This window comes from Pezoporus wallicus, unplaced genomic scaffold, assembly GCF_028554395.1.
Source record: "Pezoporus wallicus isolate ANWC-B61680 ecotype Strahan unplaced genomic scaffold, APGP_CSIRO_Pwel_v1 contig_708, whole genome shotgun sequence".
Taxonomy (NCBI): Eukaryota; Metazoa; Chordata; class Aves; order Psittaciformes; family Psittacidae; genus Pezoporus; species Pezoporus wallicus.
This window is the reverse complement of record NW_026642310.1, coordinates 312887-340388: the sequence shown is the minus strand read 5'-3', so window position 1 is coordinate 340388 and position 27502 is coordinate 312887. Positions and strand designations below refer to the sequence as shown.

At 39.9% G+C, this 27502-nt stretch overlaps 2 protein-coding genes across 2 annotated transcripts in view; both read right to left on the bottom strand.

The window, feature by feature from the left end:
* Nucleotides 1-12483: 12483 nt before the first annotated feature.
* On the bottom strand, nucleotides 12484-19321 carry ISCA1 (iron-sulfur cluster assembly 1). The gene is made up of 4 exons (XM_057428745.1): nucleotides 19227-19321; nucleotides 17670-17723; nucleotides 15726-15831; nucleotides 12484-12909 (listed from the first exon to the last, which is right to left on the bottom strand). Exons 1-4 carry the CDS (start codon nucleotides 19314-19316, stop codon nucleotides 12761-12763), a joined length of 399 nt encoding a protein of 132 aa, XP_057284728.1. The 5' UTR covers nucleotides 19317-19321; the 3' UTR covers nucleotides 12484-12760.
* Nucleotides 19322-22760: 3439 nt separating this feature from the next.
* The window catches only part of TUT7 (terminal uridylyl transferase 7), a 35211-nt gene continuing 30469 nt past the window's right edge, over nucleotides 22761-27502 (bottom strand). Inside the window, exons 27-29 of the mRNA XM_057428732.1 lie at nucleotides 25089-25165; nucleotides 24854-24917; nucleotides 22761-23807 (exon numbers count right to left, since the gene is read on the bottom strand). Of these exons, the coding sequence (XP_057284715.1) occupies nucleotides 23740-23807; nucleotides 24854-24917; nucleotides 25089-25165 (209 nt within the window). The 3' untranslated portion in view covers nucleotides 22761-23739. The remainder of the gene's footprint in view (nucleotides 23808-24853; nucleotides 24918-25088; nucleotides 25166-27502) is intronic.

The following is a 27502-nucleotide window of genomic DNA, read 5'->3' as shown; positions in this document are numbered from 1 at the left end:
TTCAAGCTACTACTACAGTATGAAAAATAATTAAAACCAATGATAACTCTTTAATTACCTACAGCATGTACACTTAGCTTTCCCTGCTGAAATGCAGCGATTCCTATTTAAATTTGTGACGCAGAACAGGATATGCAGGATAAACAGAGAAAATTGTTGAATCCTTAAAAATAAAAGGGAGAACATAGAGTGCTTTCTGAATTGTTCCCTCTAGTGTCTTGAAACGTCTGTAATGTGTTTCTCTCAAAAAATTTCAGAACATCTCTTTTCACAGTGGCTTTATACAATTCCCATTGCAGTCCCCTCAGACTGTGGAAGATCACATATGGTATTTCTGACACTGCCAAAAAAGTATGTGTGATTTTAACAGATATGTAATGCAGCTTCTCTAATGTAAGCAGAGTACACTCTAACAAGGGAGAACCTTCTTATAAGGTTCTCTTATAAGAGATAACCTTATAAGAGGTCTTCTTATAAGACCTCTGCATGCTATAATTTTAGCTGATGTTCAAGGCCCAACTCTTGCAGTGAGGTATTCACATCGATAAACACCTACGTTGGTTGTTCCTGTTATTCAAATAAATAAATAAATAAATAAATGGAAATGGGCCTTATACTGCTCTGCAGAAAGGAGTAGAGAGATCTTTACTGAATACAAAGGGGAAAAACAATTCACATGTCATCATCACTGTTTGGCACTCATACTGCCAGTCTCAGTCACTGTGCCAAGAAATTACTAGATGTCAACATTAACAACTGTGCGTTCTTACACATGTGGGCTGCTGGCAGACCAGAGAAGACAGGCTTGTGCCAATGTTGTCTGTGTTGTATATGCTATTTGAAGTAAAAAAAAAACAGATCTCATTTCATCTCTTTTCATTCCATCACCATGTTAAAGCCTCCTTGGTCATCTAGGCATGGGTTTTGTCACTGTTGGTCTGAGGAACCTCTTGGAAGAGACAGTATGAGAACTAGTTGAAACTAGCTGCCTACACAGCTTTCTGCTTCTTGAGGGGCATAAGGAAGTAAATGCTATGGCAGTCTTCAGGTGTCGACTTACCTACCCAGAAATATTGTAATGGTGAAAAAGATACAGCCTCCACCAAATTGTTCCTTGGAGACTTTAGGTTATATGTAAGAATCCAGAAGCTATAAAAATTGGTTTATTTTTTCCCCCAGTTATGCAGGAAGGCTATTCAGAGCCATTAAATGGTGTTTTCCTTAGATGTGTGTGTGTACACACACACAAACACACATACAGAGTAATATATGAAAAATTGATAAGAAGCCATAAAGTACTTTGAAGTCATGAAGATGGGGAGGAGAGGAGAAATACAGAAAGCGTTGCTTTGGCACAGATTCTCCCCTCTGTTTTTCAAGTGGGATCAAAGATGCTCTGGTGTGCTAGGTTCTCCACAAAGAATGCTTATAATATATGTGAGCCATTAGCTGAAGTAGGTCTGAAAAACAGGCTGTTAATACACTTCGGAGCACATGTAGGGTTAAAAACCAAAGCATCATTCATTTGTGAATCCAGTGCTTTGCTCAAATAAGGAGATAATAGTTTATATGAATCCAACTCCCACCAAAATCCAAGCAAAGTTTCCTAATGAATTAAATGTCAGCAGCAACTAACAAGCTTGCATGAGTTAACTACCTCTGTGCACATGGATTTGAGAGAGTTCCTAATTGCCTGTCATAATTTTCTATATTTTTTTAATCTTTCTTATAGGCTTTTGTCAAAAAATAAGCATTTGGTATAAAAACTTATAGCAACCTGTTGACTTATTTTTGCTTTGGCAAACTTTGATATTGGGCCCGGTGCTGTTTAATACTTTCATAAGTGATCTGGAAGATAGGATCAAGTGTGCCCTGATAAACTTTGCTGATGATACCAAACTGAGTCAGGAAATGGACACTTTGGAAGGGGGGACTGATCTGCAGGAGGATGTGGATAGGCTGGAAGAGTGGGCAAACAAGATCCATATGAAGGTCAACAAGTAAAAGTGGAAGGTCTTGCACCTGGCTAAACACAGTCTAAGAGTGCAGCACAGGCTGGGATCTACTCAGCTGTGGAACAGCTCTGTGCAGAGAGACTGGGGGTCCTGCTGGACAACAAGCTCAAAATGAGGGGACAGTGTACAGCTGCAGCAAAGAAAGCCAACAAGAGCTGAGTTACATCAACAAGGACATTCTCAGCGGAGATAAGGAGGTCATTATCCCACTATACTTGGCTTTTGTTTAGCCGCACCTGCAATACTGTGTTCAGTTTTGGTCCTTGCTATACAAAAATGATGTGGACAGGCCCAGAGAAGGGCTACAAGGATTACCAGGGGACTGGGGAGCCTCCTGTGTGAGGAAGGACTGAGAGAGCTTCTCTCAGCCTTGAGAAAAGAAGGCTTAGGGGAGACTTCATCACCATGTTCCAGTATTTAAAGGGTGGCTACTAAGAAGACGAAGACTCTCTCTTTTATAAGCAGTCATATGGAAAAGACAAAGGGTAACGAGTACAAGTTATTCCTGGGAAGATTTTGACTGGACACAGGATGAAAATATTTCACAGTGAGAACAATCAGAAGTGATGGATTCCCCTGTGTTGGACACTTTTAAGATTTCGCTGGACAGGGTGCAGTGTTCTAGTCTACATCATGCTTTGCCAAGAAAGTTTGGACCAGATGATCCCTGAGGTATTCTATGATTGTATGATCTTTCTCCATGTCCCACATATTCATGCTTCTATTATTTGGAAGTTATTTCATAAAATCACAGAATCATAGAACAGTTAGGGTTGGAAAGGACCTTAAGATCATCAAGTTCCAACCGCCCCCCACCATGGGCAGGGACACCTCACACTAAACCATGTCATCCAAGATAAGATATCCATTTCAGAATATAATACCTGAGATCTTTTACTGAGGAGCTGTCTCTTGAAATCTGGGATTATTTTTTTTCTGTTGTTCCTGGCTTGTCTGTTTATGCTACTCTGAGACGTTCATAAATAATTATCAGTGCAGACAGCTCACCATCAGAAATGTGCAATGTAGAGAGGGAGGAACACTCAAAAGTTGGCTGGAACCTCTCCTCTTTCCTGAAATGTTGTGTCTTGCATAGTAACTCCTCACTGAAATATTTGTCTTGGATCAAAGAAACTGGCATAGGAAGGCAGTATTTTATCAAAACCACATAAGGGAGTACAGGTTTTTGTAGTAGGTCACAAACATCAGCTTTTTTGTGCCCTCCAGCAACAGATATTTTTGACTTTGATTTAGACCGCTGTTTGACATCTTTCGATATAAAACTGTCTGGGGTTCTTGTTCCTGTTCTTGGTGAGTCAGTGTTTCCAGCTTCTCTTTGTGAACAACTGCTACTAATAGTCTGATTAGAAAGAAAGCAGTGTTTGTTACATGCTGCAGCATCCAAACTGTTAGATCTAACTGCTGACTCTGTAGTACAGAAGAGGGAGATGTGTCCTTGCTCTTACAATGATGCATACTTTTGCTATTTGCTTTTAATATTTGTGAAGGATGACAACAGTTCTGATACCTGAAATGAATATAGAAATTTTTCACTTTAATGGCACACGACTGTAAAAATAAATTTTATCGATTATTATGAAGTTTTCTTTTATCAGTATTACTATTATTTAAATTTTTTAAACACAAGAAGTTTTGACTAGAGTCAATGTTTGGTAGCCATTGGTCTTCCTATAATACAAAAAAATCATCTTTGCTGGGAAAATTTTACAATCTACACAAAGTAAAAAAAGTAATCATGGTCTAGGTATGAAGATAAAAGCGAGATGACTGCACAAGAGATCACACAATCATAGAATCGTTAGGGTTGGAAAGATCATATAGTTCCAACCCCCCTGGGCAGGGACACCTCACACTAAACCATCTCACCCAAGGCTTTGTCCAACCTGGTCTTGAACACTGCCAGGGATGGAGCAGTCACAACCTCCCTGGGCAACCCATTCCAGTGCCTCACCACCCTCACACTAAAGAACTTCCTCCTTATATCCAATCTAAACTTCCTACTGGAAGGCTGCTGTGAGGTCTCCACACAGCCTTCTCTTCTCCAGGCGGAACAGCCCCAACTTTCTCAGCCTGTCTTCATACAGGAGGTGCTCCAGTTCGCTGATCATCCTCGTGGCCCTCCTCTGGACTTGTTCCAACAGTTCCATGTCCTTTTTATGTTGAGGACATCAGAACTGCACACAATACTCCAAGTGAGGTCTCCCAGGAGTAGAGCAAAGGGGCAGAATCACCTCCTTTGACCTGCTGGTCACGCAGATGATGAACCATCTTTCCAGCACTTCACAATAATGACTGAATATGTTCCCTTTTGATTGATTTGTATCATTATGCATATACTTTCTAGTATTTATAACAGACTGTAGATGTCAACTGCTCCATGAAAAAAAATCCACGTCATGCCTTGATTTGTCCAAAAATTTGTCCATGCCTTGAATTGTCCAAATCTATTTTAAAAATGTAATTTATCTGGAACAATGCGTAAGGGTATAAAACAGGTCACTAGGAGGGAGAAAGTGAACCTGAGGAAGCTATACAATTGTGTACACCTCTGCTTACCTTATATCCAGCACCCCGTGCCAGCCAATCTCTAACTAGGTGCAAAGACAATGTGCCAAAACACCATAAGGATGCACAATTTGCTGTCCTATAATATTAAGTATTCAAATATCATGCATTTAAAATACTTTTATTTTACTAAAACTCATGAGAAACTGAGCATTTCTATATAGACATTATCAGTATTGCTTAGACTAGAAACTAGTCCAGGGAGAATGTCTGTTGTTAGGTTTGAAGTGGCTCTTTGCTTCATTCAAAGAGTACTCAAGGTTTATAAAAAAAGTCAAGTGAGCTGTTTTCATGAAGATAAATGACTATTTAAGGCCACACAATTGAAGGGACAAAGGAGTAACAGATAGATACCTTCCTCTTACTGATCTTCTGACCAAGTGTACTGATACATACACCAGCATTGAGAAATAAAATCATCTTTCTATTTGTGCCATGAAGGCAAGTCAAGTACTTTTCTTTTTTTTTCAGAATAGGGGAAAACTATAGTGGCTGAAATTCTATGCTCATAAATACCAAACTTGAAATGTTCAACTGCTGTAAATTCTGATATAAATTCTTTTTTCCAGTACAAACATACTGGTGGCTCTTAGCCCAGAATATCCTATATAGTAGAACTCTGACAGTTCTGCTATACATACCAAAGAGGTTTTTGAACAAATAAGAATTTGGCACTGTAGCATTACCTAACCAATTGGTCCTTTAAAAAAAAAAAGGGTAAAAGAAAGCAGATGACACCAAAACCTGTGAATGCTTTTATACTGTTAAAATACCCACTTTCAAACCAAGAGAAAATGACCGCTTCTTCTGCTTTATAATTTCCAGCAGTAAATCTTCCCCATTTCAATCCACTGTGCCTTCACTGTGCTGAAAAAAGAAAAGCAATTTTAACTAGCAATTTAAAGCCATGAAAATGATAGAGAAGCAGGACTGACTGAAAGCAGAAAAGATTAACAGAAAAAAATAGAAGTGCTCATGCAGAAGTCAATACCTTCTTCCCCAGTGTCTGGTCAGTTAACCATTGTGCATCTGTGTTACACATCACAGCCCTTTGACCACTGCAGTTTAAAACATTCTCAAAGATGGCAGGATTTGTCACTTTCCTGCTGAGAGGATTCTCAGACCAAGAGATTTCAGCAGCAAGCTCATCCAAAATACTATATTTTCCTTAGTTAGTGTCATTCTTTTTCCCCCTAGCTTCCCTTTTTCTACGTTGAGAAATTCCCTGCTTGCTTGAAAATGATCATCAGTAAATGGCAGCTCAGGCTGGCACAAGGACATGTACAGCACTTGATGATCTCAGCAGAAATTTCATCTTTATTTGACTAAATATTTAACTACATACTTTTACCCTTGGTGAAAAACTCCGGGTTTTCTGCCTACTTTCACTCTTCTGTCACCTCCTGCCCAAAGAACAAGAATTTCTTGAATTAAAAGTACCATGGTCTGTGGCAGACTTGCTTTATACAGTGAGTGACTATGAGGGAAGCTACTTGAGCTGGCAAAGCCAGAGGTATCAAGCAGAGCAGAAACAAAGCCACAGCCTTTGCTGCACACCAATGCACTTCTGATGTAAAACTCAGTGCTGGTGGGTTCCCACCAGAGAGTTGTTTTCCAGGAAATATTTTTACAATTCGTAACAAACCAAGGATTCCATTTTTAGACGTGTGCACATGCAAAAGCTTCCTTAGTGGAACATATGGGCCTAATTATAATGCAGGGCTGTTTTAACCAGTTTAAGTACAGCCTTGGCAGCATGAATTTCACCAAGATGCAGGATGGCAAACATGTAGATCTAACATGAATAGTTTTCTTTGAAAGCATCAAAACCTGAAGTTCAAAACCATCTTCCTAAGGCTTTTTAAACTGCTTCACAGTTCCACAGTGGGCCATGTCCATCAAATGGGAATGGCAAAGATCCATGTCCTGTGTTTAACAACCTTTGGGCTTAAGGATTACAAGAGCATTTTAAAGTTCTAAATTATATGTAGAAACCAGAGCTTCTTCATGAAAACAATATTCTGGGAGACAGCTTACAATATCCTTGCAGCAGGTATTTCAGGCTCCCTAACACAATGGCAGATGATCTCTGGATCCTCTTGATAGGGAAGTTTAAGTAAGCTTCACTCACTACATGACTACTGCTCACTTTGCTGGGGTTTTCCCACATTTCAGCAAGACCAAACAAGTTTCTTTCTTGGAGCATCTAAGTGCTCAGAGCAACACACTAATGTAAACTCACCCTCAACAGGTCCTTCACTAATCTGCCATAGGAGTAGCAGCCTCAGACAGAGGGTGCAAGTACAGGGGAACTTCCTAAAACCTCTTCAGCAAGATTTGCCAGTGTCTGGTTGAATTTCAGTTTATAGATCAGCTGGTAAAGCCAGAATTTCAGATTATCTCAAGGAGAAGCAATATTATTTCTCATCAAGGTTTCCAAATGGTGGTTTTACAACATCACTTTTTATGCCCAAGTATTGCATTTTCTGATTATTTTGGGAGAGAATCCATTAAATATTCACAAGAAATGAACATTGACTATACGCTTCAGCTACATCTCATTTACAAATGGGAGGGCCACATTCTGCATATGTCTTGTGAAAACGCAGGTTGACAGGAGGGACTGGTCCTGTTCCTTAACACCTACGTGCTTCATAAGAGACCACAACATTCATTAGTATGTTGCCTTTTCTCTTATTGAGAGAGAAAAGCTTTCTTCCATTTAGGCTTTTATGTGGAACAAATGCAAGGAAAAAATATCATTAACAGCAAAGCAATCTAATTTAAACACAGTTTTGCTATGCTTCATACCACTATTTAGTATTTAATCAGGACTACTGTGATTAAGAATGAAAGGTCAATGTGAATGATTCACTGTGAACAAATTGAAGACTAAAACACACAGTTGCAAAAGGAAATGCCTGACTGCAAACCCTCTGTATGAATAGAATTGTGCTACTTAGGTTATTTCAAGTGTTTGGATGCTGTCTTGTTTCATTAGCTAGTAAGGGGAATTTACGCCTGCTGTCTGGACCTAACTTCAGAAAGCTACAGAAGGAATTTGTCACTAAAATCACATGCAATAAAATCATCATGCAAGCAGTAAAAAAGCCCCAATTACACAATCAGTAAAAAAACCCAATAAGTAAGGTGTAGGGGGTAAGAGTATTTCTGTTGATAGAGACTATACTGTTTCATGAGATTCTTTGTCCTGCTGGAACTTCTGTTACCGTAGAGGTTAAAGATAACTGATGGAAACAAATCTGCAATAATTTGGAGCTGGACACAACAATAATGAAGTACACTAGCACACTACTAACAAGGGGAGGATTGGTGAAAAGAGCAATGCTTCAGTAGCAGCAGCTGGTCAGAAGGCTACGCTCTGCTCCTCTGCTTCAATTTGCATCAGGAGCTCTGAGGTGTTTTGGAATTTCGCATTTCTGCAGCCATCGGCATCATTTAGGAGCAGTTAAAAAACACAGAAGTACAAGAAGGACGAAGAGCAGAGCTGAAAGTGTTTAAACCAGTATAAGTAAAAATACTCCGGCATTCAGGATTATTTTTACTTGCTCAGGAGTTTAGAATACGGAGTTTTGAAACGCATAGACTGGAGATTTGCTGCCACCCGGTGGCAGCGGATACCCGCTCGCACCCGAGCATCCCAGGAGGTGAAAGCAGTATTCGGATCCTACCTGACAGCAGGCAGGCATGGCTCACAGTGGGGATCCCGGGCTGCGCCGTGTGAGGAGCTCAGGGGCCACTGCTGCCAGCGACAGCACGCACGGCCCGAAAAACAGCCCGCTGAAAGGGACCGTAAAGGCGAGGACGAAGATCTTGCTTATACTCAGCCATTTACCTTACCTTGCTGTCTCCCAAAGCAAAATGCCAGTGCTGCGTGTCAAAACAGCCATTCAAATGCTGCTGAAACCCAAATGCATATCGAAGTGTGCTGAGCACTTCTGCTTTTGCTCACTATGTTGAATCAGTATATCTCAGTACAGGAAAGATACAGACCTGCTGGAGAGGTTCCAGAGGAGGGCCGTGGAAATCAGGGGGCTGAAGCACTTCTCCTGCGGAGTTAGCCTGAGAAAGTTTGGGTTGTTCAACCTAGAGAAAAGTAATTGGGGAGACCTTATAGTGACCTTTCAGTGCTTAAAAGGGGCCTATAAGATGGGAAAAGGCTTCTTAGCAGGGGCTGTTGCAGTAGGAGGAGGGGTGATGGTTTTAAACTAAAGAGATGAGATTCAGGCTGGGTGTGAGGAAAACATTCGTAACAGTGAAGGTGGTAAAACACTGGCACAGGTTGCCCAGAGAGGTAGTGGATGTGCCATCCATGGAGACATTCAAGGCCAGGCTAAATGTGGTTCTGGGCAACCTGAACTATTTGAAGATGTCCCTGCTCATTGCATGGCAGGAGGACTAGATGACTTTTGACGTTCCCTTCCAACCCAAACTATTCTATGATGTCATATACACTAAAAATGGCAATAAAGACCGAAGTTGGCTGAACTGCTCACTATCTGGCAGATCACTTTGTAGAAAAAATGCTGTACTGGTCATGACAAAAGTAATTTTTCAAGTACTCTTTTGAGGGCTCATTTTGGGATGAACACAGAAGTGCACACTCTGCCCCATCTAGCAACGATGGAACTCTTCTGTCAGAAAAGACTGCAGCATTGTAGTGTCATAAACATTTTATCTAATAAATGGCCATGCAGCTAGTGTAAGCACAATAGTGGCATACCTGAAGAATTTTTCCACTAGTGAAGGTGTTGATTTAGCTAAATGAGAAGAAAATAATTATCAGATTTTAACTGTAAAAGAAACCCTAAAACCCAAACAAACCAATAAATCCAAAATAAAACAAAGAAAAAAAAACCCCAGAACTTCTAAAAGTATGCTTCCTTAACATTAAATTTCACAGTCTTATTACTTGCATCTAATTTTTTATTTTGGAGTTCAAATTCATTTTGTCCCATCAGGGTGACTTGCATATTGATCTGTTTAATGTTTTTCTAAACATTTGTTCTTAAGCCTTTCCAAGTGAGCTATAAAAAGTGGTGGATCAGGAATGCTGACTTGCTTGTGCAAGTGTTTCCACAAAGTTCCATAAGAACTCCCACAGAAAGGTAACGTTGCTCTTCCAGGCTCCTGGCTGCATGAAGGGTTTGGTTCTCTCTCCCCAGCATCATGAATGTGCAACTGTATCACAATCTCTAGCATTCTTCCAAAATGTATTACTTCTTCCCCTAGCGTTCAAAAACTTCACCTAACAGAAAAAGGAAATTTCTCAGCTTCAGAGGTGGAAAGACTTGCACCTAGGAGAAAACCCCAAACGTGTTATAAACCTAATACACTATGGCATATTAGCGCCATTATACAGCATCACAGTGGACTGGCCACGAATGCTCTTTGACTCTCACTCTCAAATTGCCTAGCCAATTAAAAACCTTTGTGCCAACAGTTACTTGGGACCAAAATCATCCTCCTGGCTTTAAACATACCACAGTGACTTACTGACAAGTAGAAACCTTCACAGTAAGCATCTTGCCTGTCAGAATTTCTACCAAGCAGAGTGTGCCACAGAATTTAATAGAAGTTTGACCATTAGCAGCCTACCTTTCTGGTACGTATAAATACCTTTCTGTGCACAGCTGGGGGTTTTGCATGTTTCTATGCTATTCCAAACCTGTTAATATTCTGAAATACTTGATATTCCTGAGGAATATGAAGTCAGGTTTGTAACCCCAGCATACAAACCTACTCTCTCCCTCTAGTGCTTGTTACTGTAAATAGAATCATTCAAGATAGGAATATTTCATGGTTACCAGCAGGCAATATTTATTATTACAACTGAGAACTCTACATACAGTATTGCACAAAATTATAACAGACCAATCATCAAAACCATGTTCCTATGCAACTGAAAATAGGACTTTAACAGAAGTTGAACACATTGTGCGTTAGGTGTCTTAGTAAAGTGACAATTTAGAGGATTATTTCACTGGAGTACGAAAGTGCAAACTTTCAGTCAAGGCATATACACAAAACGTGAAAAGATTGCTATACATGCCACAGGTCTTAAAAAATCCCCAAGCCAATCCCCGGTACTCCAAAACACACCAAAACAAGTTAAATGACTAAGGAGCAGCATGCACAGCAAGCCCTACCAGTGCTACCACATTTCAAGTCTTATACCCTAGCAAGAGGCAGAGGAACACGATCTGAAGAAATGCCCTTTGCTTGGAGTTTTAGACATATTAATGCAGCTGTACCACATTAACTGCATTTTTTGTTTGGCAAGACAAAGACCTGTGGCACTAAAAATGCACGTAGACAGTGTACTACCAGTAATTCCTGAATTGCTATATAAAGTAACCGTGTACAGCAGCTGACTGTTGAAGGAAATAGCATTTTTACATCAAAAGGTGACAGAGCATACAACCAAAATTCAAGTATTTAATATTGAACTGTAATTGTGGGAATTTTGACCTTCTGTTCTTGTGCACTACATAAAAATGAAAAAATAATTCTTGATCTGTTTTATTCTTCCTTCTACACCTTTTCGCAGGTGGCTGTAATCCTGAGTCTTCAACATGTTACTATTCCAATGTGATTGCAAGGTATGTGGGTGCAACTGTGCAGATCAATGTTACCTCTGGATTCTCCATATGCAGCCTTAAAGCTTTCCCTCCACTCCCACCTCAATCACCACCCTGTCTTTGACTGCAAGATCCCAGTCCTTGTTGTCCCCTACTTTTGATTTGCACCCTTTTCACTAGCTGTTCCCATCAGCTGCCCAGGAAGACATTATCTTCTCTTCAGCACAACTGAGCAGTTCAGCTGCACAGTGTCATCTTCAGACAACCAGGGAAACATGGAAATAAAAGGATGGAAGAGTACTTCTATGGAATCAGCTTTTGGGAGGGCCTGGAGAGACATATATATTTCTGCCTTAGCACCAGTGCATAAGTGCTGAAGACTTTGTAGGCTTGAAGAACACTGGTGTAAAAAACATAAATTCTGATTAGGAGAAAGTCTGAATTCCAAAGAAACAATGGCTTCCTATAAACATACTATTTTAATTACTGCTTAGATTCATTTAATAATTACAAAATACTAGTTTTTTTTTTTTTTAAATTATAAATGCCTTTTCCCCTGTCACCAAGTTAACTTTAAGAGAGTTAAACAGAAGCTATGATAAGCTTTAGAGAAAAAACCTTGTACCTGCACAGTTGCAAGAGTTCGAACTGTAACAAAATTAGTAGCAGACATAACTACAAAAAAGTAATGAGAAGTGTAAGAGCCCTCTCAAAAAAAAAAATCTTCAGGCAGCTTTACCAACTTTTCAATTTAAGTCAAGAAGGACAAATGACAGAAACATGAGAAACCATGCTCATGTGTATCTGCTTTAGTACTCCACTGTCCAAATGTATTTCGTGTTCTGCAAAATTACTTTCTAAGTACAGCAGAGACGGTGCCTTCAACAAGGAAAGAAACAGAATTAAAACTGGGTTAGTCCATTCTGAAGTATTTCTACAAGCAGTTCTATAGTAACCTACCACTATACTAATACATGAACACTTTCTTGGACCTCCCCAGATTTATAGAAAAATAAACCACCAGAAAACCATGTAAAAAGATTAAAGCATCAAAAAACTACAAAACCAAAGCAAGCATACACATAATCATAGCGAACGCTGAAGCTGAGGTCTTCATATATAAATTTTTATGAACAAGCTCATATAAGTGATTGGGGGTTTTATTTTGGTGGTGGTTTTTTTCCTCCCCACATCAAAGCAGAACACATAGGTAATATTCTTTCAAATAGGTTTTGGATGGGGAAGTCTGAGTAGAGTGAACAAAGAAAATAACAAACGAAAAGAACAGATAGATTTTATTTCCTTGGCATGTGGAAGTACAGAGATGTTACTATAGCACTTACTGTTCTTACCTTTTGAATCCCAAATCATCACAAATTAAAGAATAACTACATCAGTGGTGGAATCTAACAAACAATTTACTTTTTCAAAAGGGTTTATTTTTCTTAATGGTATCCACACTTCACGCAGCCTACAAACCTGAAGAAAATGCATTTGCTTCTGAAAGTCGTAGCAGTGTTTCGGGGTGTTCAAAGTCAAAGAAGTAGTCCTGAGATTTCAGATGTTAAAGCTTTCTCCACAGCCACATGTTCCTTTGATGTTTGGATTATTGAAGACAAATTCACTGGATAGTTTGTCTTCTACATAGTCCATTTCAGTTCCTAGAAGTGTCAGCTGTGCCTTCTTCTCAATAAACACTCTAACCCCTGGAGAACATCAAAGAAAAAAAGAAAATATTTACGCACAGCAAAATCATCACTCACTTTGGAACTCTCTTTAAACCAGTGATAAAAAAAATGGAAGCTAAATATGAAGGCTATCAGTATAAGATAGTTTCCCTGGCCTAACATGGGACACTTTCATCATTGTTTTTACTGTACTATACAAGTCCAGCAACAGTTTAGAAGTATTATTTATGTGTCACATATTTATTTTTTGAGGGGAGATTTAAAAATATGACACCTAGGGAAAGACACTGTAGAACTTGAGAACGGATCTTAGCTTCAATACTTAATTCCCATACATTACAGCCAGCAACCCATTTCCTACCATTCTTAAAGTCTGTTCATCTAACAAGATGCACAAAGACCTTGAAAACCTGAATGTTTCACTCTCAAAATTATTATCTGCTCTGCCAGAAATATTACCTCTACATTAACTATTAGCAATACTGAATCTTATAATGAGGCAAATGTATGAACAAGATTCAAATATACCACAACCTTTAAAATTAAAAACTAGCAGTTCATCTTGGTAAGTAGAAAGAGCTTTCTTTCCTGAAGTATACAAAGCCTGTATCTCTCTGGAATAAAGTTACTGAACTTTAAAGCTGCAAATATGACACAAAGGTGCAAGTGGACTGCTTTAGCTATCCACAGACTATGAAATGATAAAAATAAACATGTAGAATAGTACCAGTACACAGCAACAACACCTCATTAAGGTACAGGAAAGATTGCTGGAAAGCTGCTTCATCACAGCAGACACTGAGACAAAACATATTATTATCACAACTCAAGCCTCAAGATTCAACCGAGTTGAATCTATACTTTTTTGGGGGTCAGTTTGGACAGTAACTGATAGTGAAGGCTAAACCTAATCAAAGAGTTTATGGACCTGATTCCTGAAACTTTCACTTACTACCTAAAAGCAGGCAAACCTGTTCTGGGATTCAAAGCCACCGAGCAGAAACCTGTATAAAAGAGCCTTTACTGGAAGTCTGTCTAGAAGCAAGTGAAGCAAAACAGAAATGACACAAGCACACATGAACTGCTGGTTTTGGAATGTAAGGTCTCTGACCTGACTGAGGGAAACTGCTTTCCAGTTTCCTTAAGATCCAAATCAGGAAATGCTTTCTGAAAAATGTGTTTTCAGGCCTGTAAAGCTAGAACAGCTTTGAATCAAGCAGGACAGGTTAACTCCAGAAGCCAGCTGAATATGAAATCAAGAGACAACTGCAGAATCAGGTGGCAGTCCCTACCTCACATTCTCATGCTCATATTCTGTTTCAATTTAACCATTTACTGAAGTTCTAACTAATTCTCTGTTTAAGAGAATAAAAACTGTATGTGTTGGTCACAGGTTTTCTAAAGACAGCTGGAAGGTGGCCTCTGACCAGCAGCACAGCTTCTGTAAGAAAACAACAGTGATAGCCTCTTAATCTCTGACTTTGCCCCCAAATTAAAAATATTTCTGAACATAATGTAGTTCAGTAATGCCTAAAAGAACCAAAAACCACCTCCACAAAAGGAATTCTATGAACCTTTAGAAAACGAACAGAAACCAAAACAAACTCTATTATCAATCTGTATTTTGACAAAAAGACCACTGACATAAACTTTTATGAAAACTGAAAAAACATACGGCACTGTGCTGGTTTTGACTGGGACAAATTTTCTGCAGAATATCTAGTATGGGGCTAAGTTTTGGATTTGTGCTGGAAAAAGTCTGACAATTCAGGGATGTTTTAGTTACTGCTGAGCAGATGCTTACACAGCATCAAGGCCTTTTCTGCTTTTCATCCAACCCCACCAGCAAGCAGGCTGGGGGTGCACAAGGAGCTGGGAGGGGACACAGCCAGAACAGCTCATCCCAATTGAACCAAGGGATATCCCATACCATATGACATCATGCTCAGCAATAAAAGCTGTGGGAAGCAGAATGAAGACAGAACATTTGCAGTGATGGTGTTTGTTTTCCCAAGTCACCATCATGTGAGATGGAGCCCTGCTGTCCTGGAGATGCTTGAAAACATGCCTGCTGATGGGACATGGTGAATTAATACCTTGTTTTGCTTCATTTGCATGTGTGGCTTTTGCTTTACCTATTAAACTGTCTTTATATCAAGCCATGAGTTTTCTCACTTTTACCATTCTGAAAAAGTCAGTGGGAGAGTGAGTGAGCAGCTGTGAGGGGCTTCACTGCTGGCTGGGGTTAAACCACAATAGGAACTTTAACAACAGACCTATCATGCGATGCTTACTGTAATTATGAGGCAGAAAGCATAAATATCAGCGTAGGAAAACAATTTTTAAAGTATTCTTCAGTAAAAATTGTAAAACCCGTTGTTACAAAGCAATGCAAAAGTCAAAAGCACAAAGAAATTAAAACCAAATCAAGCATCAGGGAAGAATAAGACTAGTTAGAGAAAGTAGTTGGGAAAATCCCTTGCAAATAAAATCTTTACTTTCCCAAGCCTTGGTTTAGGTATGCTGATCAAATATTTCATGATATATGCATTGTTCTGTATTATTCTCTAAATATCTGCTATTAGCCACCTCTGAAGACATGAACGAGGGACTAAACTATCCAGGTGGAGTAGCCTCTGATGCAGAAAAGCTCCGACGCAAAGCTGCTTATTTTAACTAACTGGTTACTCCAAACCAGAAACTAAGGTGACAACAATTCCCATACAGAGGGACCTCTTACTGTAACTCGTTATTTCAAGTTCTAGCCTGTACCTTGGCAAACCTGCAAAGGCTTATTCTTCACCACCACCACAGAAGTTTGTTCAGAAACTCACCATCTTGAACTACCTCTTCATCAGAATCTCCTTTTGATTTCGTATATTCTAATGTGTAGGAAAGCCCATTGCATCCTCTTGTACGAACACCTACTTTCACACCCACCTAAAAACACCATAACCAAACAACAGAACATGAGTTTTTCTTAAACTTACTCTCGGACACCAAGATAAAAAGTATGCAGAACAACAAAACAATAACATTTATTATGTTGTTGTTTATGTTATGTTTATTATGAAGCTGTGGATGCCCCATCCCTGGCAGTGCTCAACGCCAGATTGGATGGGGCCTGGAGCAACCTGATCTAGTGGAAGGCACCCTTGCCCATGGGAGGGGGTTGGAACTGGACGATCTTTAAGGTCCTTTCCAACTCCAACGATTCTATGATTATCCTCCACTGCCTCAAACCAGAAGTGAATAACTTTCAGATTAACAGGTAACATTTTTTTTTCCTTTTACAAAGTTGACTGCCAAGGTGAAAGCAAACATCAGATGTTTGCTACTGTGGCTCAAGCCCTAAACTATGTTAAGGTTTAGAAGTAATAAGCTGTTAGAACTCTTATAGGTGCCTGGTCTAAAGAAACTTGCATTTCAATGACAGGAATTTTTGTGACTTAAAATTAATAGAATACTTAAATGCCAGTTCTGTACTGACAGCAATAGGAGGCCAAGACAAGGGCAGTTACTGAATTTGCACAGAATTCTTGTAATAACACCATCAGAAAACTTACTTCAAACACAAGTTGTGAAAAGCATACTTTGATTTCTTCATTACTTCTATTGTGAGTCTCACTTAAACAGCAATGCCCCCTTAAATCAATTATTTTTACTGCCTTGCTGTTTTAAATCAACCTGATAAGCCAACCTAGTCAATGTTTGTAATATTCACAGTATCCAACAACTCTGACAAAAAGCACACTGTATAAGAAAATATTTTAAAGAAACAGAACTATTTGTGCACAACAATCTTTCAGAAGTATCTACACACCAATGCTTCATAACTGAACAGGAAAATTATACTGCCTATCTCCATAATCAATCTTGTGATAAAAATATATCGAAACATAGCACATGTCATCAAGTGGGATCTCAGACAAACATGTTTTATCTTTTCAGACTAAATACCTTTCTCTACAAGAACTGCTACAAATAATGGAATGGAAAATGTAAACAACACTTATAGCAAGGGGATGACTGACCGCCTAAGCTGTAGGCTTAAGGCATCCTTAAGCTGGTTTGAAACATTAACAAAGAGTCCACTCAGTTGCAGATGTGCAGGAAGCAGAAGAAACAATGGAAACTTATAAGAGAAATACTCTCCTTGAAATAATATTTACTGTAAAGAAGAAAATCTAATGCTTGTTTTTTATAATGGTTAGACAGCAAGACTCTTGTGTTTTTCCCCAAAAGGAAAAGATGACAAGCTCAGTTACTTAGAGAAATGCTGATTACTAAAACAGAAAGTTTCCTTTCTGGCAATTTTCCCAAGAATTAGATTTTTCCAATGTGCATAAGTCTAACTTTATTTTACTTCAACATGAGAATTCCTATAAGAACTTAATTAACAACATCTTACTATCAACAGCTGAAGATCTCTTTCCATACCAGAACTCACCACTATGCCATATTAAAAGGCTTCATTAAAATATATATCAAAAACATTTTAAGCTTAAGTTTTTTCAACTTTTTCCACCTCAAAAGTAGCTGTAAAGCGAAATGTTATTACCATCAGTTATTTTCTGCATTTCATTTGACAAAGAAATGAAGCTTGATACATCAAAGAAGCACATATATTCCCCTAAAAAACAACAAAAAAAAACCAAAGCCATTATCTCTAATAAACACATTGGTGCTTATTTCAAACTTCTAAGTTAGCAACAAATGTTTCATGAGTTGTGCTGATCCTTTAGCACCATCTACAGGTTTGCACTGTTTATACTTACATGTTCAGGTTTATCTTTCAGAAGCTGCTTTATCTTTTGAACAGCTGATGGGGTCTGAAAAACAAAACCAGGCATTAATTTGAAAGGGATTTTTGTTTATTTGGAGTTAGTGCTTGCACATATTAAGTGTGCAACATACTTAGCTGCACTATAAAAATTCCTATTCCAACCCTTAAGTGTACTTAAGTTTTCTTAGTTCGCATTTCTTTCCTGTGTGTGAAGCCCACCTCCAGCATCAGCCACCTGTCAGTATTGACTTGCCTGAGTTCTACTCAAAACTGGACTCTTATCTGAAGATACACATTCTGCTGCGAAACAGATGATTGCTGAATCTAACCCATACAGAAAACAATGCCTCTTACTCCCCTTCATATCCACACTGACAGCAAACAGGCAGCTCAAGAACTGCCATCCTTTTAGAGTGTCTGGTTGGGTATTTTCCCCTCCAGAATCACTACCACAATGCAATTAAGTAGTTCTTAACACACAGACATCATACAAAAATCAATTACGCACAGAAGTGCTTATGGCCTACTTCTCTCACCCCTCTAACCTAAAGGGGAACTGGGATTTTACAGAGGGTAAATTCACTGTTCATGCAGAATTGCTTGTTGCATAAATGTAAGAACACATTAAACACACAGAAATTTCCATTACATGCTTTTAGGTTTCTAAGACAGTGAGAAAAGGAAAGCCGTTAGCAATGTTTAGCTCTTACCACAACCAAAGAAAACCACAAGCAGACTTACAGGTGAAACCCTTTTCTAAATACCGCTATTAATCTTCATTTGTAGAATGAAGTAAACTCACTACATAACAGAAAATCAACCTGCTCTGACAAACGACTGAACTCTATGCACTTTGCCCCTGTTCCTGCAGGGAACTGACTGTATTTTCCTCTGCAATAATTCCTCTCAAAAGCACAGCTTCCAAAACACCGCCGCTAGTAGCAAACGCATTTCCTCGACTGACAAAAGGATAGAAAGCCTCACTGTGAACAACTCGTCAGCGGCTCTAGGTAATGCTTAACGTTTATTTAAGGAAGAAATGCAATTCTTCGAGTGACTGTGCAAAAAGGACCCCGCGTGAAGGGGCCCGCACCGCTGTCCCTGCTGCCTGCCCTTCGCGGCGCTGCCCTCTGCAAAGCTGCCTGCACAGGAGCAGGGACGCGGAGCCCGCTGCCGGCGGCATCAGCCAGGAGTAGCGGCTCCCCCACCGCAACTCACGGAGTGGGGTGTGGCTGTCAGAGACCCCGCAGCCTCCCCGCAGCCCTCTCCTACCGAGCCCAGCGCAGAGCCGACACAGCACGGAATAACGGGGCTGGCCCATGACCGCGACGCTGCCGTGGCCGAGTCCCGTGCTCGTCCCGCCCCGCTGTCACCGGCAGCCAAGGGCTGGCCACGCGCCACCAGCCGCAGGACGGGCGGCAGGCCGGGGAATTAGGAAGGCGGCGGCGCGGCCCGGCCCGGCCCTGCCCGTGGCGCAGCTCCTGCAGCCTTGAAGGCAGCACAGGAGCACGGGCCGCCGGGAGCCCTCCCGCAGCGGCGCGGCACTGACCAGGGTGAGAGCGGCGCGCGTAGCCTGGATCTTCCGCTTGCTAACAGCGCGCACCGTGGCCCGCACCACCGACGAGGCCATCACCCTCATCCGCTGCCCTCTGCCATGGGCACCACCGACGTCACAATGTGACGCCACGGCGCACGCCGTGTTTACGACGCCCGTCCCGATTGGTCAACGGGCTGTGATCGGCAGCGCCGGGCGGGGCGGAGGCTGCGCCGCAGCCTGAGGCGCGGGCCAGGCCTGCCCGCCTGTTTGGCCGAGATAAGCGCGGTCTCGGCCAGGGCAGCTGCGGTAGGAGGCTTTTACCTAGCTCTATCTGCCGACACCAGCGCTGACGGCAAGGTGGCAACTGTTGAGGGGGAGCACGGAGTCCCCGTCCACCAGAGGCACGAGCGGGAACACTAGTGTGTAGCGGCAATCACGCACACAAGCACTGCAGTACAGCAGGAGTTTTGCAAGGGCAAGCCCGCCCGGTGTCAGTGACTGGGGGTCCGTAACGGAGGGCGCACCATGAGGGGCCGGGTGCGGGCTGCTTGGCCCGGCTGCTCCACTCGACACCCTCCTGCTGCCGCGGGACCACGGCGCGGGGCCGTACGGCTGCCCCGAACTGCTCCCGCAGGCCGGGGGTGGAGGGGAGGGGGGAAGAAGGGGACTGCCTGCGGGCACCCGCAGAGAAACCCGGCAAGGTCAATCCCATCACTTTGAACTGAATGACGGCTAGGCCAGAGGGAAAGCAGAGCGCCGTTGTTCATTATCTCTGCCTGACAACAGTGCTTTAAACTTACATTCACGAAGTCCAAGCACAAGCAACAAGTCTGCATCATAGAATCACAGAACGGTTAAGGTCAGAAAGGACCTTAAGATCACCTGGTTCCAACCCCCCTGACATAGGCAGGGACAGCTCCTACCAAAGTATGTTGCTCAAAGCCACCTCTAAGCTGGCCTTGAATACTGCCAAGGATGGGGCAGCCACAGCTTCTCTGGGCAACCGGTGCCAGTGCCCCACCACCCTCACAGTAAAGAACTTCTCCTGTTTAAGTTTTAACCCATTACTCCTTGTCCTATCACTACAGTCCCTAATGAAGAGTCCCTCCCCAGCATTCTTATAGGCCCCCTTCAGATACTGGAAGGCTGCTATGAAGTCTCCACACAGCCTTCTCTTCTCCAGGCTGAAGAGCCCCAACTTTCTCAGCCTATCTTTATATGGGAGGTGCTCCAGTCCCCTGATCATCACAACACCTGCTTTGGGTACCTGGGGTTAGCTGTTTTGAAGAGCATGGTAGTAAACATGCAGATGTTTTTTACATACATATGCCACTGTTTAATAAGGCACAGAATTTCTCCCTCACAGAAAAAGATAGCAAGTGTATAAAGAAGTTGTATATTCTTCACCTACACAAAACATGTCTTCCACACACCATTACATACAACTTGGGCAAACATCCTCAACTAAAGCGCAACCACTGAGAAGTATGGGGCTTAAATGCCCCAGCACCCTGAACCTGAAGTAAGCAATATATATGCTTGGAGGGGGGAGGCTTGTATACGAATGCAACTGATACCTTCTTCATCAGTCATGGTCTACCATGCAGGCACAAAGACCTTTACCCTCCTGTACTTCTTTAGGATGCTTCCAATCATCACTCCTTAGTCACCTGTCTGTAGATTGAATCTCGGCACTAAAGACTGAGCATGGGCTTGGAACAGCAGCCTTGTTCTAAGGTGTTTTTCATGTTCAGTACATTACCAAAGTAACTTAAAAGCAAAATTCAGTATTAAAATCTATATACTTCAAGTAAATAACAAGAAAATTTTTTGATAACTTTTATCAGTATAGGAAAAATTTTAAAATAGTTTCTTTGCTAGTACCCATTCTAAGCAACTGTTTCAGGCCCCAAAAGGTTACCAGCAACTTCACTTTTTACATGGCTTCTGCAGTTCTTATAAAAATGTGATAAAGTTTATAAATCAATGGGTATTTAAATACATTTACATAAAATTTTGAATGGATGAAAACCTGTTTTTATTCATAGCTATGAAACAAATTCCACCAGAACAATTAAATTAGGGGAGATGACATGTTAATCATTCTCTGTTTTTCAACACTGATAACTAACTATTCACAGGAAATTTTCCAACTTTGGAAATAGTGTCTGAAATTCCTGTGAAATAAGGCAGCAGCAATTTTTATTTTTTAATTTTTTTTTTAAATAAAAACCCAGCAGCACAAATAAAATACAGCAGCAGTGCAACCAGCTCAGTGTTCCCCCATGTCATTACAGGGACCGAGAATACAGGTGGTTCAGAACAGGTCTTTTAATTTATTAGGATTTATTGCTACTTTTTATTAGGATGAATTTAGTTGTAAACTATTATTTTAGTTAATTGCTATTACTTCCAATACTGTTCTTTTTCTAGAAGCTTTTTATTAATGCTGTGTGTCGAGTTTTCCTTTGTATGTGGGAAGTTGCTCTCTTGAGGAAATACTCCCATAAGGCAAACACGATCTTGGATATCAAAAATTGTTGTGAAGAACATACTTTTCTTCAGTGTTAGCTTTCAATTCATTCCCTGAATTTTACAACTTAATGTAGTAGGTATGTATGCCTCCTCAACTATGTTTCTTCTGAGTCACATATCATTCTGTAAATTTTGGCTCTGCTCTTTTACTACTCCTTAAGCAAACAAAGGATTTATTGCTTACTGGCTTAATGCTTGTAATATATATCCCATTTTAGGGCTATGAGATTTGTGGCAAAAGAGAATGTGTAGTTGCAGCAGCTTCAAAGTGAGAAGATGGGTGGAAGCAGAGTGAGTTTTCACTCTGATGCAAGTGTAGACATTTCATTGCTAAACTACAAGTATCACAAATGGAAAGGGTAAGTATGTATAAATCTGTTTGTTCCTGTCTCCCGCTTAAAATAACTTCTGTTCTTGGGATTATGACATTGTCCCTTAGAAGCTTACATACTGCATTCCCATCAGCAAAACTGAAAGTAAGTCTGAACAGAGGGCTGAATAAGGCATACATAATCATGTCAGTCTGCTCTGGTTATTTTTTGGTGGTTGGTTGGTTTGTTTTTTTTTTGTTTGTTTTGTTTTTGTTTTGTGGTTTTGTTTGTGTGTGTTTTTCTTTTGTTTGGGGCGTTATGAATTAAAATCTACAAGAATTTTCTTATTTTTGAGGGAAAACTGACTTTATTTCATATGAAATATGCAAAAGATGACAGTTGGAAGTATTTTCTGGGTTTTTTGCTAGCTAATATTTTGCTTGAAAATATGTTGAAGAAGTATACAAAAACTATTTGAGAAAGCTGCACATCTAGAAGTTTACAGATAGCTGGCTACAGATGCATTAAAAACAAAAGAGAAGTTAGAGTCCCAGTTCCCTAAGACCACTTTAGGTCAATTCTAGTTTCAACTTTAATAAAAACAGATGAATATGGAAAAAAAGAAACATGACATTTCTAAACTCACATAATTCTAGTAAGTTGTCATTAATTCTATGTTTAAGTCAGGAATACTAAAAAATACAACCTAAGAAGAAATACAGAAACTTAAGTCTGATTTTAATTTTTTTTTTTTAATTTATTTCAAAGTCATAAATAACAGTGGTTTCAATTTCACAATGTAACTAATTCTTTCCTGAACAAGAAAAGACAGTACGTTGCCAGCTCTGGAAGCACTTCAAGTAAAGCTCAAGTTCATACTCCTAATTAAGTTTGTGGCTAGCATAAGGATCTTCTTCACATTTTATGAAAATGGACGTGTTTTCCCCTGTTGCCAAATATAATGCCTCTATTCTTTAAAGCATTTTTATCTGTATCCTCAAGGGCTTGAAAAAGATTCTTAGCAGCATCAAACAGGACTGACCTGCTTCTTAGTTTTTCTTGTTGTACACAGCAGCTAATGAACTCCTATAAGAATCATGGAACAGAACCCCCCCCAAGAAATCTTAATGGCAATGCTTGTCCAGAGATTGTTTTATGTTATGTTTACTAACTTCTATGTTTTCAGTTCTCCATAGGGAAAAAAAAACCCACAACCCAACAAACCAAAAATGTAGCAGTCTACAAACATTTAGAACACTTTTAAACAAGGATTCAGTATACAATCAACATTAATAAATATTATTTGCTGCTTCAAAAAATCAATTTTTGAATATAATGTATTTGGCTTGCACACAATTTTAAAATGTGCATTTTAAAATCATCAGATGAAACGACAAAACCTTGAAAACAGTCCATTTTTAGTACCTGCCCTTTTTTATATGATTTACAAAAAAAAGAAATAAAAAAAATTATGGCTTTCTATTTAAATACTCCAACAACCTATTTCAGAGCAGGGGTCAGTATTGCTTGTATTAGCAATCTAAAATAAACCACCCATATTTCATTAAAATTAAGTTGAAGGTTGTCTGTTCTGCTGTCCTGCGAGTCCAGATGCTTTAGACAAAATTTTTTAGATGAATGAAGGGTCTGCACTGCAATTTAACAGTGCTTAATATCCCTCATGATTCTTGTTGGGTCCTCTTCTGTGAGGCTTTTCCCTGAGTCATGTATTTGTTGGAAAGGCTGCCTAAGATTGGGAGTTTAATGAAAAAAAGAAGAAAAAGTCAGACAAGATGTAAACAACTGAAACAATCAGGAGAAAATTATTGTTAAGTCAAACTATAACGAAAGCACACACGGTTCAACTTTAGATCATTACATGCTGGAAGACAGTATGAAATATTGAAGTACTAGAATACAAAAGTGAAAACTAACATTTTTTCAACTAAATATCTAGCCAAATGACAATCACTTTGTGTTTAAAAATCCCCAAACCTGGATTTGAAAAAGCCTTGCACTGAAAACAGAAAACACTTTATCTTCCAACAAAACTGAGAATTTGATTTGAGATAATTAATTGCAGTTTATTTTTCCATAGTTTGCAAAGACTACGTGGGTTCCCCCCTTCAGATGTCCCGAAGATATTTATATATTTTATTAAAAAAACTTTTAAAATCTTCATTATACCTTAGTAAGTTTGTGAAATTACTGTAAAGAAGCTGCATCTGTAACCATGCATCTAAGATAAAACATCTCCAGAGAGAGTACATAAAGGCCTTTATACTGTCATCTGAATGCTACTTAAAAGTGCAATTTTAACTTCCCTGTGTTTTTTCAGCTCAGACCAAAGATATGCTTTGGTAATCTCTCAGGTTAGTTGATCATATGGAATTCTAGACAATTACTCTGAAGAAGCCTTAAAGTGCTCCACATGTTGTCCCTGAAGAAACACAGAACTCCATGTATGCCAGAACAGTAGAGAGGTGAGAGACTGATAAAACCCCACCATACCCTTCTGCAAAACAGATTTATGAGAGTTGAAAAAGAACAAATAAAATGCATAGAACTGACATGCCTAAATTTTGTTTCCAAAACAAAACTGAAAAAGTGCTCACTTTTCCAGTTAAAAAAAAAGACCAAAAGAGTGCCTTCACAGAATTACCTAGCAACTTGAGTAGACTGCTGCTGTGTTAGGCCATCTAGGCAGAGTTCCCAGAAGGACCGATAGAGAAAGCAAGTTGAAGATACATGCTTTTACACAGAATTTCTGAATTGAAATGAAGATACACAAACCTGACTGGGGACTCAAAAATACTTTTCCTTTTTGTTTCTTTTTTTCTTCATATATAAGCACTCCCTGTAAACAACAGATACACATTGATGAACCAAGAAAATTATGTCATTCCACAGCTAAGAAAAAAAAAGGTTCTCATTGAAAGCTTAAGTAAAGCTAGTTTTAATTACTTTATATGGACTTTAGAACATTTAAAGAGAAAAAGATCAAAGAGAAAGGACAATTAGTGTTTACCTGATTTAATCTACGAGCATGTTTGGAAGCACTGGGTAACAAAGGGGATCCATACAATGCTTCTGGTTTTGGAACAACTGAAAAAGTCATAAGAAAGATTTGCTAATTTAAAACTAGTTTCTATTTCAGGTATTTTAAGATACAAAAATACCATGATATTTACAATCTACCTGCATAGACAGTAGAATGTAGGATATTGCTATTTTTCTTATTTCTGTAAAATGGAAAACTGGCACAATGAGATGAGGTGCTGTAGCAGTTATTTTTCTCCTTCCTAGTAGCTGGTGCAGTGCTGTGTTTTGGCTTTAGTCTGAGAACAAAGCTGGTACACATGGATGTTTTTAGCTGTTGCTCAGTAATGCTTACCCCAATCAAGCACTTTTAAGTCTCATGCTCTGCCAGTAAAAAGGGGCACAAGAATCTGGGAGGGAGCAGAGACAGGACACCTGACCCAAACTAGCCAAAGGGGTATTCCATACCACAGCACATCATGCCCAGTATATAAACTGGGGGGAGTTACCCAGAAGGCTAGATTGTTGCTTGGGTCAGGCTGGGTATTGGTCAGCAGGTGGTGAGCAATTGTACTGTGCATCAGTTGTCCTTTTTGGGTTGTTTTTTTTTAATTCACTTACAAGTTTTATATTCTCTCCCCTTGTTATTTCCCTTATCATTATTATAACTTGTGGTAGCAGTAGTAGTTTTGTATTATACTTTATTTACTGGACTGTTCTTATCTCAGCCTGTGGGGTTTACATTCTTTCGATTCTCTTCCCCATCCTGCTGGGAGTGAGCAGGGAGGAAGGGAAGAATGCGGGGGACTGAGTGAGTGGTTGCGTGGTGCAAAGTTACCAGCTGGGCATAACCACGACAGTCCTTTCTGGCACCCAGCGTGGAGCCCAAAGGGTTGAGATAACAATAGACCTCACCAGAGTGTGTCTAAACATATTTGTGATAAACAGTCTTTCAGATTAATAGTCACTCCTTGTAGTGTTGATTTATTTGGTGTTGGAGTTGATCTCAGAGTGCCAGCATATAACACCTTACTTGCAGCCAGCATTTGCTGTTTTAGCATTTATTGGCTTTGGGTCTGGGCTAAGGTTCTTGTTTCATTGTACTTTATGGTAATGGCTTCTCATACAATAGAATCATCAATCATGAAACTGATCTGGTATGCATTCTCAGCATGGTTATCAGCTCTATATTTTGGGAGGTGTGTAATGGGAATCGTTAACAATTGCACCTCTTTTTTGCCTGCCTCAGAGGGCCAGTGTATGAAGGAATTGACCTCTCTCCTGCCCTGAAAGACTGTTATGACAGATGAAGCCCAACATCATGGACTGAATGAATTCAGTGAACTTCATAGGGATGGTCCATGGACTAAGGAATGATACCTGTCTCTTTGTGTGTATATATATATATATATATATATATATATATATATATATATATATCTTAAGAGACAAAAAGCGATGGTATATTGAAAAATGTGGGATGTGAGCATAATGTGAATGGTATGGAATAAGGGGTCAATACTGTCCTGGGTTCAGCTGTAACAGTTATTTTTCTCCTTCCTAGTAGCTGGTGCAGTGCTGTGTTTTGGCTTTGGACTAAGAACAAGGCTGATAATACACCGATGGTTTTAGTTGTTGCTCAGTAATACTTACACTGATCAGGCACTTTTCAGTCTCATGCTCTGCCAGTGAGCAGGGGCACAAGAAGCTGGGAGGGAGCAGAGACAGGACACTGACCCAAAGGTGTATTCCATACCACAGGACGTCACGCCCAGTATATAAAGTGAGGGGAGTCACCTAGAAGGCCCAGATCACTGCTCAGGTCAGACTGGGTATCTGTAGTCAGCTGGCGAGCAATTGTATTGTGCATCACTTGTGTTTATTGTTTTTTTTTTCCTTCCTCTTTTTAGTTTTATATTCTCTTTGTTATTTCCCGTATTATTAGTGGTAGTAGTAGTTGTTTTATTATTAGTGGTGGTAGTAGTAGTATTGTTTTATACTTTAGTTACCGACTGTTTTTATCTCAACCCATGGGGTTTACATTCTTTTGATTCTCCTCCCCATCCTGCTCAGAGTAGGGGGGAATAAAGGGGGAGGATCAAGCAGCTGCATGATGCTGAGTTATGGGCTGGGCTTCAACCAGATGCATATATAGTTATGTATCTAAGTTAGGAACCTACAATAAATTAAGCTCTGTACCCTTCTCCACAAGCAGAGGGACACAGGGAACTTAGAAAATGAACAAAGATAATTGAACAGGTAATTGAATTGTCCATAGTCTTACAAAATGGAACACAGCAAAAAAAAAATAATCTCTTAGGTCTACTTGTTCATAGTGCTCTATTCAACCAGAGAGAATACTCTGGGCACAAAGCACACAAAAAAAAAGACAAAGCCCAACCT

Bases quoted from the DNA above. Each gene is read 5' to 3' on its own strand.
- ISCA1 (XM_057428745.1), bottom strand. From the start codon at position 19,316: ATGAGGGTGATGGCCTCGTCGGTGGTGCGGGCCACGGTGCGCGCTGTT. The intron at 15,832-17,669 runs GTAAGTATAAAC...TGGTGTTTTTAG, and splicing joins TGAAAGATAAACCTGAACAT to GTGGGTGTGAAAGTAGGTGT. The intron at 12,910-15,725 runs GTGAGTTTCTGA...GATGTTCTCCAG, and splicing joins TGAAGAGGTAGTTCAAGATG to GGGTTAGAGTGTTTATTGAG.